Genomic DNA, 14,797 nt, shown 5'->3' on the forward strand with positions numbered 1-14,797 from the left:
GCAGGCAACACATAATAGTTGCATAACTTCTTGATCACTGCCAGTGTCTGCTAGGTGTAGGCACCGGAGAGTTATCAGCATATGAATCACCTCTTATTAGTAATGTATGCATTATTAATAAGTGCCTAGCATTATAAGTGTCATGGGGTTTTATATGGCCTCCTTGCACTGCTCGTGTCATAAGTGTGACGTGGCATGGCCAACTTGAAGGATTGACTGAGGGACAAGGAGTTAAGAGTTAAGAACTCCAACTGGGGAGAACCTGAAGATGTGGCCGAGGGATAGATTTGGCGCTAGCTTTTGGGAACAAAAAGCTTTTGGGTCAAGTGCTTTTGGGGCTCTGCTTGTGGCAACCCTTGTATTGCTTACAAGTGTCTTGAGGGTCAGTCTCTAGAGAGCATCTTGATGCAGAGTTTCGGAGAGAGCTGGACCCTTGAGGAGTTGTACCATTGTGAAGCAATAATAAAGAAATACCGAAAGGGGTGCCAATGCATTTGGGAACTGAACTTTGCTGTTCCTTGCCGACTCTCTCTCTCTCTCTCTCTCTCTCTCTCTCTCTCTCTCTCTCTCTCTCTCTCTCTTCAAGTCCAGTTCAGTTATTTCCGTTTGTGTGTTGCTCTTGATTCTTGCTTGGAGTGTTCAAGCCTGTAATTACTAATAACTCGACCAAGATTCCCTGTTGTATAAAGCTGACTTCTTGGGTCACCATTCCAAGCATAAGTCAGTACCGAGTAACTTCAGGAAGGATGCAGAGCCTCTGGTGTCTTTCCTCTCCTCAACACTTCAGCCATCAGTGTTTTTCCATCAGCATATCGCCCTCATGTAGCAGATGCACAAGCGTTTCCGGATTGCAGATCAGCTTGGTGTTTTTGCATCCTAGTGACAACATTTTCAGCCTCAGCCTTCAGATCAGCCAGCATTTTCAAATTTCAGCCCATCTTCATCATTGTCATCAGCACCCTCAAGGTCGGTATTAGCATATCCAAGTCAGATAGCCTAGCATTTTCTATTTTCAGCCCTTAGCCTCTAAGATCCAAGCATCTACTGCATGAACCCATCAACATCTCAGCACCTAGATCCATTGTATCAACATTTGTGCAATCTAAAGCAAATATTTTTCTAGCAATAGAGGGGTCCCTTGGAGGGGGGGGGGAGTGTCACAAAACGGGAGCGTACACGAGCACTTGAAAATCTGAAAATTAAAATACTTTGCAAATGTGAGAGAAGGGAGAAGATCGACACAGTATTGGGGACCAGAAGATGGGCTGGTCCCCCCCCCCCGTTAAGAGTATTCTTTTATTCAAGGAGAATTCGTATACAAGCACGAGAACCCGAGGAAACCCCTCCGTTCTGTAATCTTAGACCCGAAGGTCGTGCTTTCCCGTAAAGGGCTTGGGCACAAGGCCGTTCCTTTCCGTAAGGGACTTAGGCGCGAAGCCGTACTTTCCTGTAAGTGACTTAGGCGTGAAGCCGTACTTCCCGTGAAGGGCCTTCCCTTAAGACGGGAGATTCTTGCAAAGCAAACCACCCAAACACTCGACAACAATTTGTATGGCGAATCCACAATAGATACCTGTCGCTCTTGCGCGGGAAAAAGCGAATTCCGTGCTTCGTAGTCTCGCTATCTCTTGCGGCAGAGTCTTCTCTTGCTGACGTTGGTACCCCCCTTTGAGTGAGGGCTTGTGGTGCTTTTATAGCTCCCTGGCCACGGCACGAATAGCTGCTCGCGTAGAGATCGCGGCTGTTTTTTTTTTTCTTAAATAAATTTTATTTTATATAAATCCGCTGTTCTACCCGAAATAGGGAGAGAGAATTCGCTGGCCGGTTTTGTTGCTTTATCTTCTAAGTGGCTGCCCACTTATTAAGTGGGCGGCCGGCATATTTTAAAATTGGTCTGAACCTGCCCAAAAACTCAATAAAACCTTATAAGTTAAAACCAATGCATTTCACAACACTTCCCAGGCGTCCCTGGATGCAACCACATGCACGAATGCAATGCAAACATAGATTCCTTGCGGGAAAGTGTCTGCCTTCCCGCGATTGTTCCTGCTTTTCGTAAAAAGCTTCATTGAACCCATCTTTATTCTTGTGCTTGCGTTCTTACGCGTATTTTCTTACTCAGTTCGGATTTCCTCCTTAGCCTACGGGATGCCCCCTTACTGATGCACCCGTCACCCATCATGTGACGCATCAGGGGCACTCGTAACCCGGCCCTTTCCACCGAACGTACGGAAACTCCTTCGCGATGTTTACCGTCACCCATCAAATGACACATCAGAGTTGTCTGTTCGTGATGGCAGTTCCTGTAGCTACAATCTTTTAACAGTTCTTAGTGCACATAATAAAATATGCTAAAAAAGAAATTAATCATTAAAAATAAGAAAATAGTCCAATTAGCAACAGGGAGGGGGGTTTTTGTGACCCCCATAAGGTGCTATTCTTTCTCTCTATCACTCACAGAATCTTTACTCACAGTGTCATTCTCTCTCCTCTCTCTTAGTCTATTGCACATCTCTCTTATTAAAGTAAAAGGAACCTTAGGTACATACTAAGCATCTTGAGCCATCACCATCAATCACTTCCTTTGCACCTACCATCACCCTACGATGGGGTTCTACCAACTCTCTCAAGGGTCCCCCGCACTATTGCAAGAGTAGTATTTGCTTTTGTATCACATAAATGGAATGTACAACGATGTTACCTCATTGCACAAACTTGGTTAAAACTCCTAATGATACCTCCATAAGAAGTTTTAGACATTTTCTCATGTGAAAAAAAGGTGTTCTTTCCCAATGCATACTTAGCTAGGCGTGGTTGGGGGCAGGGAAACGATCCCTTGTCCCCAATTGTGCCTAGGTCGGTATGCGGGGCCTCCCTCACAGAATCTCATGATATTATAAGTAACAATGTGGGAGTTTGTCCAAACCTTCCCGTGCTTTAACTAAGGACGACGACCAACTTGGACAACTCTTCAGACCAATCCCCTCCGTCGCTGATCTGGGAGAGGGTGCACCAATGGGGACAGAAGCGGGTCTCACAAGTGAGATGATGTGGCATGACCTAGTGGGGGGCGACTCAAGTAAAGAAGAATCCGGACAAAAACTCACGCAAATATGACCTAATGCTAAGTGGCAGCCCATCTTGCAAAACACGCCGCAAATCGCATTGGCCACGTGGTAGGGCCATACGACAAACTTTGGCAGCTTTTGAGAACGAGCTTTTGGAGACACTGCTTTTGGAGCCACGGAAAAGCACTAGGTCCCCCAGTTTAGGGCCCCCTTGTAAACCTTTATAAGTGTGCCTAGGGCTCCCCTTTTTCGCAGATAAGCTTGCGAGCACTGCAGAGAAGGGATCCTCGGCCTTCGTACTTTTGTGATTAACAATCAAGAAAGAAACACCGAAAGAGACGTTGACGCAAAAGTCCAAGAGCATGCAGAAGATATGGCACACGCCAATGACAATTTCTCCATGTATTCGGGCTCCTTGACTTCTGCAATCGACGAGCGGGTGTCCAAGTCACTTGAGAAGGAGTCTTCCAAGGAGAAAAAGGGCAAGAAGAAGAAGAAACTCACAGGGCCTAAATTGACAGCAGAGCCGTGTGCAAAGTACTTGTAACCACTTCCGATGAGAGATCGGACGAAAACACAAAGACAACGACAATTTGCAAAACTTGGGAACACTTTACCACTTCAAACAACTTGAATAACTGAACTAAAAAACACACACACACACACACACACACACACACACACACACGCAGAGAGAGAGAGAGAGAGAGAGAGAGAGAGAGAGAGAGAGAGAGAGAGAGGATGTCATAACGGGATGCCCCTATACATAGTTGGTGGCCCTGAACTGCCATTGTCAGCGTTCCTGTTCGGGTATTTCTTTATTAGTTGAACTCTTCTCGTACAAGAGGTCAGAGGGCTGAAATCTGACAGTTGGTGCTCATGCAATCATGTGTCGTCAATCCGCGAGATTTGTGTGCGCAATTGATGCCCCAAGGGTTGTTTTTATAGGCCTAGAGGACTTGTAGCAATAGCAGGTCCCCAAAAGGAGGGGCTCTCCAAAAATAGTTTCCGGTGTGCTTTTTTCCCAAAGGAGAGAAGAAAAATGCTTTAAAAAAATGCTATTTTAAATTCAATATTAGAGAGAGAATTTGTTTTCAGAAAGAAAGTGTAAGGTGCAGCGGAAGTGAATGTTGAACTTTGCTCAAAGTGAGTGCTCCGAACTGTGCTCAAGGGTTCCTTTTACTTACGGAAGGAAGAGCCTTCCGTTCCTTTAGTGAGAGAGTGCAAATGATCACAAACAAAGTGGATAAACACTGTGAATGAAGGTGCTGAGACTGAGAGATAGAGAGAGAAGAATACGACTCCAGAATGTTGTCAAACCCTCCTCCGAAGGCCCCACTCTCTATGACGAGAGCGGTTTACTATTGATTGCACAAATCTCTACAATGCAATGGACTTGCCGACGATGTCGACGACGATGTCGACGACGATGAGGACAACGACGAGACGCGCTGAAATCTGAAAACGCTAATGGCTGAAATCTGCAAATCTTGTATCTGCTGAATTCTGACTCTATGTCGGTGACGACGGCGATGACGACACGCTGAAAACGCAGATGCTGAAATCTGTGAATAGTGGGCTGAATCTGCAAACGCTTGCTGATCTCACCATGCGGTCACGGATCTGCTGTGGGAAGGTGAGATCTGCGAGGTTTGGGGGCTGCTTTGCGGTGTCTATACGCTGAAAACTGAAAACACTGAAGCTAGGGGTACTTCTGTCGTCGAGGAATTGCAAAACGCTAGGTGCTCTGTTGTTCCGAAAACGCTAGGGCTGGTCTGATGTCTGATGCAAAACACTATGGATCTTGTTGTGAAAATCTGCTAACACCAGGCTTGATCTGCTGTCTGCAAAACGTTGGGCTGTCCTTGATGAAACACGCTTGTCTTTGGTTTGTTGGCTGGAAATGCTGTGTTCTCTTGCCGGTCTTGTTGAGAAGGTGCTTTTCAGATCGTACCTGTTGCTGCCTCTTCTGCCAGAAAAGACTAGTGCTAGGTTTTCTTATATATATTCTTAGCCAATTTGCCCTACCCAATTTCCCAGCAAAGTCACTTATTAATAATAAGTGAAAAATGGCTAAAATAGGGAAGTAAAATTGCTCCTGCTGGGTTTTGATGGTAATCTATTGATCATGCTGTGTGCAACCATAGGATATGCATCTACTCTAAGTGCCTGGACTTACATGGTCTGCGAACAGACTCACAAAAGTGCCAAAACACTTCCTAAGCTAGGCTGATTGAACCCTTGTCATGAAGTAGCTTGTCGAGATGCACATAGGGTTAGATGTGCACGTGATATCCCCTCCTTTTTAAAGTGAGGTACTTGTACCGAATTGTATGGCGTCGAGGGAGATTGCCAACAGCGTCTGGAATCCTGGAAAGGACTCTTTGCCGGCCCACTCTGATGCGTGGGTCATGCGATACTTGGAACTTCATAAAGGTATGCAACGCTTGCTTATTTGGGCCGTGTCGAAAGCGACACAAAGTGTCACCAGCGTGTTACTACTATCTATCCTTTTTATTGATTTCTTTCTTATTATTTATTTACTTTCACTTTTTGGAAACACCCCTCGGGAAATCTAACTGCCTTGCATTGCATAGCTAGTGTGGAATTGTCCAGAGGGAGTCTAGGCCTGAGGGCAAGAGAGCACTAAGGTTGGACAAGGACTATGGTTAGCCAAAGTGGGGTCATTGACTAGCCAAAGTGGAATCCTTTGCTACATAGGCTACATTTCAGTTTTTGATGTGGTTGCAGTGTGCAAAGAGGGTCGGATGACCTAGAAAGATACAATTGCAGCATCTCTAAGGAACTGCTATTTTGGGACCTGAAAATGTATTCGCGTCATTACCTCCGGAATGACAAGGGGAACATTTTATTACTCTGCCGCGAAGTCAACCGGGCAACCGGTCATGATATTTTTAAGCGGTGAACCCAAAACGGGAAAATGCTTGTATGCGCCAAGTGGCACATTTCTGTGCACTTGCCTCCTCAAGGAAGAAGTGGTGCTGAATTTGAAGAGAGGAGGGCTCATTTGCAGCTTCTGTCACAGGTTAAGAGCTATGGAGTGCTTCCTTTCCCTCTTATGTACAGTGCGGTGCCAGGAGTGATGCCCTGCACGCTACGCACTGCCCTCTCTCTCCCCTATGGCAGTATGTTATGCCCCTCTAGTGGGCTTTTCAATTGACCAATGTACAGTTGTGTGGGTTCATGCGCGATTGCCGAGGCAAGAGCCTCTTGCACAGGTACTGGATTAGCTAGCGGCTAATCCCCCGCAGGTACATGTGAATTCGAAGAGGTTTCACGCCAGAAATCTTGTCCGATTCAAAGGGCAAGTAGCCCTACAGGTGCGGGAGCTTGAGGACTTGCTACGGATGCGACGGGCACGCGAAACGGAGCCCGAAACAGTAAATTACAGCCTGCTGTGTATTTTTGCAGGTTTAGGGTTTTGGCCCTAAACGGACCCTAATACCCCCAGGAGGTTCGGAGACGCGAGGGGACCGTTGTACAGGTGATCTGGCGCATTTTCGGGGCTGAAAACAGAGAATACAGCGTGCTGCAGATTCTCGCCAAGTTTTGCAAAGTGCCCGTATGCGTCGGGAAAGTCATTCAATGCGTGGGAATATTGACTGTGAAGGGTCCTAGTACAGTTATGTTGCCGAAATCGGGCCGGAAGAGTTGAAATTCAGCCAAGCTTGTGCTGGGCAGCTTGTAGGGAACCACAACGTTTATTCCCACTTTTAAACAATAAAGAAATACCGAAAGGGGCGCCTAAGTTAGGGGCCAATCTGGTGTCGGTCTTCTCATATAGGTGCATTCTAGCAGCCTGTATCCCTTTCCCCTTTGTTGTGTCTTGAAAGTACAGGTAAAGTGGGCGACAAATTAAATGGGTGAAAGCAAATAAGGTTTAAGTTTAAGGTCTACCGCCCTTTTTGAAAGTACAGGCCGGTTTCACAAAGTTATCTGTGGCTCCTTCAATGCTTCAACTTCGTCTATGGTCATGCCTCTACCTTCTTCAAGAATCTCCGAGGATGAAAATTCCTGAAATCACTTCCAACACAAAACATGACCATATTCATTCTATATAAAGTGATTGGAAAAATTCTAGTCTTCTTTAAAGATTGTGTATGCAACGTAGATGAACATATAGACAGAGTGCCAAACCGTTCATCAAACACACACAAACAATGGAATCGAAACTTGTCTTTCTGATCTAAATCTATCAACTATGGCAATTCACAATGGAAATGCCGATGCTTGATGCTCATCCTTCTTGTGCTCTTTTTGGGATATTGTGTCATGTCAAGGAAGAGACATGGAATGTGAATTCCTTGAATGCAAACATTTCATCTTGTCATGAGCAATCCGCATACATCCGTGCTCATTCATGAGTGAATCGTGTTCATCGTACAATATGGCATGCTTGTGAAAAGGGATCACATAAGGATGGTGACTAAAATACAAGAAAGCATCACGAATGAAACACTCGAACAATGCGTGCTGACTAATCATTCGAACACATAATACTTCCTGTGGGGGTTCTTTGGACCTATACTTGAGAGCCGTGATTGATTGGATCTGCAATGTGGGTTAGCTTCACTAGAAAAAGAATCAATTAAACCATCATCCTTGTGAACAATCACATCTTTATCGTGTAATGCATCATTCTTGTGAATAATCACATCATTATCATGCTATTCATCATGCTTGTGAATAATCACATCTTGATCATGCAACTTATCATTCTCGTGAATAATCACATCTTGATCATGCAAATCATGTGTATCTTGCTTTGGAAAAGAAGAGACTGAGAGAGTCTCCTTCTCCTGATTCTTTTTAATCTTCGTCTGCGAATTAGAAAATAGTGGGACCAACTCTTGCATGTGTTGGTCTCTCTGCGCTTCACGCTCTAACCGTCTTTCTTCGCGTTCGCGATCCAATTCGGCTATTCTTTCTTTGTGCTCACGCTCTATGGCTGCCAATTTTTTCTTTGTGTTCACGCTCTATGGCTGTCATTCTTTCTGCTTTTCTTTCGCTCGCGATCCAAGGCTGCGCGTTGTGCTTCTCGTTGTAACTTCTTGTCCATCATCATCTTGACCTAAGTCTCCATAGGATTTGGTACAATCCTTGGCGTAGATGGGGAGGGGGGAGGGTCGGAAAAATGTCTTGGTGGGGATAATTCTTCTTCGCCACTTCCATGCTCATCACCTCCATGCGAAGTATCCATTCCGCTTCGAGTGATGACCATACATTGAAGTCTTCGGTTCTTAAGTTCACGAGGAACTTGGGTTCTTGTGGTTCTTGGTTCTTGAGGTTCTTGAGGATCTTGAGTCTTGAGGTTCTTCTGTCGCTTGCAATCTGTGTTAAAGAAGGATCTTCTCTTACCCGAGCTCTTCTCTTTCCCGCGGGTGCACCCCTTAGCGGCCTTGCGCTCACACCAAGGTTGCTTTTTCCCACCTCACGTCGATTGGCCAGCCGCTAAGCGCACAGTCCGCTCTCAATGAGTGAAAAGAGGAACAAGGGGAGGTTGGACAAGCCCTTCTTTCTTGGGTTCCTGTCACTCTTCAAAAACACGATTAGGAATCGACACGCCCAAGTGGACTTGGGTTACGTGCGACTGCAACAAGCAAAACAAATTTTGTGGTTCTTTCCTTGAGTGATACAGAACACTGCCAAAGCTCTGATACCAATGTAAGGTGCAGCGGAAGTGAATGTTGAACTTTGCTCAGAATGAGTGCTCCGAACTGTGCTCAAGGGTTCCTTTACTTACGGAAGGGAGAGCCTTCCATTCCTTTAGTGAGAGAGTGCAAATGATCACAAACAAAGTGGATAAACACTGTGAATGAAGGTGCTGAGACTGAGAGATAGAGAGAGAAGAATACGACACCAGAATGTTGTCAAACCCTCCTCCGAAGGCCCCACTCTCTATGGCGAGAGTGGTCTACTATTGATCGCACAAATGTCTACAATGGACTTGCCGACGATGAGGACGATGATGAGACGGGCTGAATCTGAAAACGCTAATGGTTGAAATCTGCAAATCTTGTATCTGCTGAATTCTGACTCTATGTCGGTGACGACGATGCGACGACAATGTGCTGAAAACGCAGATGCTGAAATCTGCGAATAGCGGGCTGAATCTGTAAACGCTTGCTAATTTGACCGTGCGGCGAGGATTTGTTGCGGAAAGGTGAGATCTGCGAGGTTTGGGGGCTGCTCTAACACCAGGCTTGATGTGTTGTCTGCAAAATGCTGGGCTGTCCTTGATGAAAAACGCTAGGCTTGTCTATGGTCTGCTGGTTGGAAACGTTGTGTTCTCTTGCCGGTGTTGCTGAGAAGGTGCTCTTTAGATGGTACCTGCTGCCTCTTCTGCTAGAAAACACTAGCGCTAGGTTTTCTTATATATATATCCTTAGCCAATTTGCCCTACCCAGTTTCCCAACAAAGTCACTTATTAATAATAAGTGAAAAATGACTAAAATAGAGAAAATAGGTCTGTGCATTGTAAAAATGCTCTTGATGGGTTTTGATGGTAATCTGATGATCATGCTGTGTGCAACCAGAGGATATGTATCTACTCTAAGTGCCTGGACATGCACGGTCTGCGAACACTCACAAAAGTGCCAGAACACTTCCTAAGCTAGGTTGACTGAACCCTTGTTATGAAGTAGCTTGTCCACATGCACATAGCGTTAGATGTCACGTGACAGAAAGAAAATCAGCAATTCTAGAGAGAGAAAATCACGGATTCTAGAGAGAATAGAAAATAAGAAAAACAAGTTTAGAGAGAAAATTAGCAGATTCTAGAGAGAGAAAATCGATACGTGTAGAGGATTCCGGCTCTGACAAAGAGATTGGCATGGACCACCTTTCTAAAGAGAGTTTGTGATAGGCCAAACAAATACAATGATCAATTGTGTCTATGATCTCGACGGAGAAACCCTAACCCTAAAACCCATCACATACACCCCATCATTGAAATCCGAGAGTTGGTGCTCATGCAATCACGCATCGTCAATCCACGATTATTGTGTGTGGTAGTTATGCCGCCAAGAGTTGCTTTTATACGCGCAGAGAGATTTTAGAAAGAGAGAGAAAGTCAATAGCTTTTAGAGAGAAAATCGTGGTCTCTAGAGAGAGAAAATGTGTAGTGGAGAGAGAATCTGAAAATTAGGTTTAGAAAGGAAATCAATAAATTTTAGAGAGAGAATCAATACACGTAGAGAATTTTGGCTCTAACAAAGATGGACCACCTTTCTAGGGAGAGAGAGAGAGAGAGAGTCTGTGATTGGCCAAAGGAACGCAATGATCAATTACGTCTATGACCTCGACACAAAAACCGCGACCCTAAAACCCATCAGAGTATTGCAAAGAAGGCAAGTGTTAAAATTGTGGAATCTTGACAAAGTGTCCTAAGAAAGAATCAAAGGAGAAAGCTGAAGAGAAGCTAGAGAGTTCAAGGTTGCATCCGTACAACGTACGGATAGGATCCGTACAGTACGGATCCGTACGTATGGATAGGGATTGGTACGGATGTTTAAAAAAAAACCGTGCAGTGTGTGGTTTGCACTACGTATTAGAGTCAAGACTTAATACTTCAGTCTTGGATTATCATTATGTACTTTTGTTGGATGCTCTTAGTTTTATGAGACCATGACATCAGACATCTAACACAGTAGTCTTTATTTGAAGTCTTGGTAAATACATAAGTAAACGTATGACGTACTCTCAGTTTAGGCTTTGTGAAAAAAAGGACGAATTTTTACGTACCTAAAAACTCAATCCATTTTGTACTATGTACTTTGCGTACCGAATTTGTACCGAACACTACGTACCTAACTACCTTGGAGAGTTCCTAACCGGCAGTGAAGCAAGCAAAGAAAGAAATACAAAGGTAGGATTGGTTCTAGATTTTATGGGGGCGACCTTGGATGTGAAGGAGGAGAGTACTGAACTTTGCAGAGCGTGGGGTGAAGTACGAGATCCGGAGGTCTTGATATTTTTTGATGGAGGAGCAAAGGCCAACTTCATTTCACTTGAATTGGCGGCTCGATTTGGAATAACGTCTGAAGAAGCTAGAGAGTTCGTAACCGGCGGTGGAGCAAGCAAAGAAAGGAAAGACAAAGGTAGGATTGGTTCTAGATTTTATGGGGGATATGAAGGATGAGAGTACTGAACTTTGCAAAGCGTGGGGCAAACTTCGAAGTACAAGATCCAGAAGTCTTGATATGCTATGATAGAGGAGCCAAGGCCAACTTCTTTTCACTTGAAGTGGCGGCTCGACTTGGAATAATACTTGAAGAAGTGGCACCACAGATGGATGCGATTTTAGGGGCACTGGGCGTGATGTCGCCATTACACCTATCATAGGCAAACCGCGGTTGCATTTTCCCACTCGGCAAGACTTGGAAGTTGGTAAAATTTCTTCTGCATCTTTCACTGAATTTGATCCCTCTTTGTCTGGAGTCTGTCCTTTAGGTCATGCCACGTCATCACCTTTCACATACCCCCATCTTGAAAGAATTGTAATCACCCTCGATTACGCCTGCAAAAATGTATATATATACATACAGACACACATATACACACTCACATATATAGTAACAGACTTGGACACTCCAAGCCGAGGATCTACTACAACACACGTGAGAGAAATTGAAAGAACTTTACCAAACTAAGAGAGAGAGACGACATGACACGGCAAAGTTTTGTGCCCAGAAAGATTGGCCCCAAAGACTGGTGCCCCTTTCGCTATTTCTTTCTTATTATTGCTTCACAAAGTACAATGTTTGAGGGTCCTCTTCTCAGCAGTGTTGGCAAGCTTATCTTCTTGAGAATGAGGCCCTGGCAATTGATTTAGAGGCCCTTGGCCCCAAAGACTGGTGCCCCTTTCGCTATTTCTTTATTATTATTGCTTCACAAAGTACAATGTTTGAGGGTCCTCTTCTCAGCAGTGTTGGCAAGCTTATCTTCTTGAGAATGAGGCCCTGGCAATTGATTTAGAGGCCCTTGGCCGTCATAAAAAGCTTGAAGTCTAAAAGCATCTTGACCCAAAAGCTAGCGCTTTAAGCTCCAACGCAATTTGTGGAATCCGTATGGCCTACCATGTCAGCAACGTGAATCGCAGGCGTCCGTACAATTGCCACATCATCAGCCTTCTACACAATTTTTGAGTGGGCTTGCTTTATTTTTTATCCCTTGTGTACCGTAGGCCCCATCGGACAGGGGCCCATAAGTTGGTAGGAATTAAACTTTTAAAGTTAGGCTCGGCAAGACTTGGAAGTTGGTAAAACTTCTTCTGCATCTTTTACTAGGGATTTGACCCCTCTCTGCTTGGAGTCCATCCTTTAGGTCATGCCACGTCATCACTTTGTGACATATTCGAGTTCAGTTGTTGCAGGTTTCTATTTGTGTGTTGCTATTGATTTCTTGCTTGCGTGTCCAAGCCTGTTACAATGGCTATCCAAGACCTTCGAATCTTCAGGAATGGACTGAAATCTGCAGCCAATGGAAGGGAGATATGGCTAGCTTGTTGCCCAAGGTAGGTAGATACGTTAAATAAGACACGTAAGGTACAAAAAACAATTGTTGTACAGTTTTGGACCTGAATTTTGAAAACAAAATACATCAAGTAGTACACCATATTCATGTATGACATGTATGAAATTTCAAAGTTGCGTGTCATGGGTCATGGCTGGAGAGTACAAGATGCTGTCGGGACATCTTAATGGTAAACCTGTCAAAGCAAATGAACTTGCTTATGGCTGTCGTCATACTTATGCATAATGTTGTTTAGCTACTTTGAATAATCGTTTGAAGGCCTTTTTATGTACTTCATGCTTCATCTTAGTCTCTGACTGAGCTATGTGCATATGCATTCAGCCAAACAAAGCTGAGTCTTTGCACGAGGGGTGTGCATGATGTAGTCGGGCATTGGAAAGCTGCCATAACATTTATCATCGTCGGTTAAAATGAAGGAAAAAACCTTTTCATGGAGTTGGGATTGTGAGTAAGGCTGTTCAATGTGCATTGTTCATACGTGATGCGTATCTGAATCATAAGTGAGATTAGAACTTCAGATTTCTGTATGGAGAAGTATAGATTCATAGTTTTTTTTGGGGGGTTAAAAATTTTCTGAATTGATTTTTTGAATGGTTTTATAAATTTTTTTGGTTTTAGAATTTTCTGAGGGCTTTCTTTGACAATGCAGCCCTTTATAATGTGCTAAAGAGAGTTGTGCTCTGCAGGTATTATGTGGCTCCGTCAGGCAGGAAATTGCGGTCTATGCCAGAGGTAGAGCGGTACGTATTCTTTTAGGGGCTTCTTGCCTCTTCCTTTCACAATATGTCTTCTTATGAACAACACGTCACTTGGTTTAGTTCAGTTTTTTGGCAGAGTTTCCAGAATATGTTCGGGCAGGTGTAAAATACAGCCAGTTTTCATTCATCATACCAAGACCATTGGACAGTAATTACTGCAGGAAGAAAACAGCAGGTCTGTCGTCTCTTAATGCGAGTAGCGGTGATAAGTCCCAGAGTAAGCAGCCCCAAGTTAAGAAATCAATTAAGAGAAAGACATTTGAGAGTTTGTTATCCAAGGAGGACGATGATGAGCTGGATGGGCGGAAGAAATGGTCTGGGGGCGGTCTTGTTGCAGAAAATTCCGAGAAGGGATTAGGAATGCCTACTAGCTACAATGGTTCGATCTCCCAGCAAGTTGTCAAGGGTTCGCTTCCTCCTGAAGAGCTTATGAAAGGACTGTTTTGGTCGAGGCCTAGCAATCCTGAGCATGCTAGCTCCTCGGGCACATTGGAGCCTCCCAGTACTGTTGGCCAATCAGAGGCACTTTTGAAGGAAAACTTGTGATGGTGCTGATGGCAAGAGTTTTCAGCTGGTCGCTTCTTTTTTGGAGTGGGAAGTGCCCATGTCTGGGTTATCCTGGGTCATTCAATATGTACGAAGTCTGCGAAATTAATGAACAGCATGGAAAAGTGCGATGCTTTGCTTTCTTCCTCCTCTGCGAAGTGCAGGATCCATGCACTAGTCGTTGGATTGGCCCCATCTGATCTTCTATATGGATGTTTGAGTTCGATGTAAATAGTTAGTGGTCAAAGTGGGGTCAATTGTGGTGATATTGCATTTCAGGGTGGTAATTGGCCAGCTTGCCTTTTCTTATTTGCTTTTGCTCACTGTTTCTTTGGATTATATCTGGCCTACCGTCATTACCAGATTGCACGTGTGTGTCATGCATGAGGGTAAGCTAGAACAGAAACTTTGACCTCCTGTAGGATGTTGTGTTCGCAACCTCTCTCTCTCTCTCTCTCCCCCCCCCCCCCCCCCCCCCCCCCCCCCCCCCCCCCAAAAAAAAAAAATAAAAATAAATCTGAATCCCCTTTTTTGGTGCCCTGTTTGCAGTCTAATCTGGAAGTAAAGGGCGTTGTTAGATTGTGGGTGCCTTAATACTCAGCAATACTGGCTATGTACTGAGCTTCACGGTTTTGCTTTGATGAATAGAGCCCACAATGGAAAACTGAAACTGAGAGGATAAGCTAGCGGAGGTAACCGGTTACTTATTAGACACTCTCTATCAAGAGAAAATTCTCTATAGTGTGCCTGGCTGTGCACCCTTAATGTTGCCCATAAACGGATCATCTCAATATGTTTCTCTTGTTGATGCGTTGGGCTCTGGGAAGGCCGGGAATTGTTATGGGGCCCATTCCCATATTATTTGCAATC

At 44.5% G+C, this 14,797-nt stretch overlaps 1 protein-coding gene across 2 annotated transcripts in view; it reads left to right on the forward strand.

The window, feature by feature from the left end:
- LOC147454600 (uncharacterized) overlaps positions 1–14,236 on the forward strand; it is a 40,707-nt gene extending 26,471 nt beyond the window's left edge. For both annotated transcript variants that reach the window (XM_086516495.1, XM_086516494.1), the window contains 2 exons: positions 13,310–13,363; positions 13,447–14,236. In XM_086516495.1, the coding sequence (XP_086372621.1) occupies positions 13,310–13,363; positions 13,447–13,927 (535 nt within the window). In that variant the 3' untranslated portion in view covers positions 13,928–14,236. The remainder of the gene's footprint in view (positions 1–13,309; positions 13,364–13,446) is intronic.
- Positions 14,237–14,797: the final 561 nt, after the last annotated feature.

Source organism: Adiantum capillus-veneris, chromosome 7 (genome assembly GCF_014529385.1).
Source record: "Adiantum capillus-veneris isolate H3 chromosome 7, ASM1452938v2, whole genome shotgun sequence".
NCBI lineage: Eukaryota > Viridiplantae > Streptophyta > Polypodiopsida > Polypodiales > Pteridaceae > Adiantum > Adiantum capillus-veneris.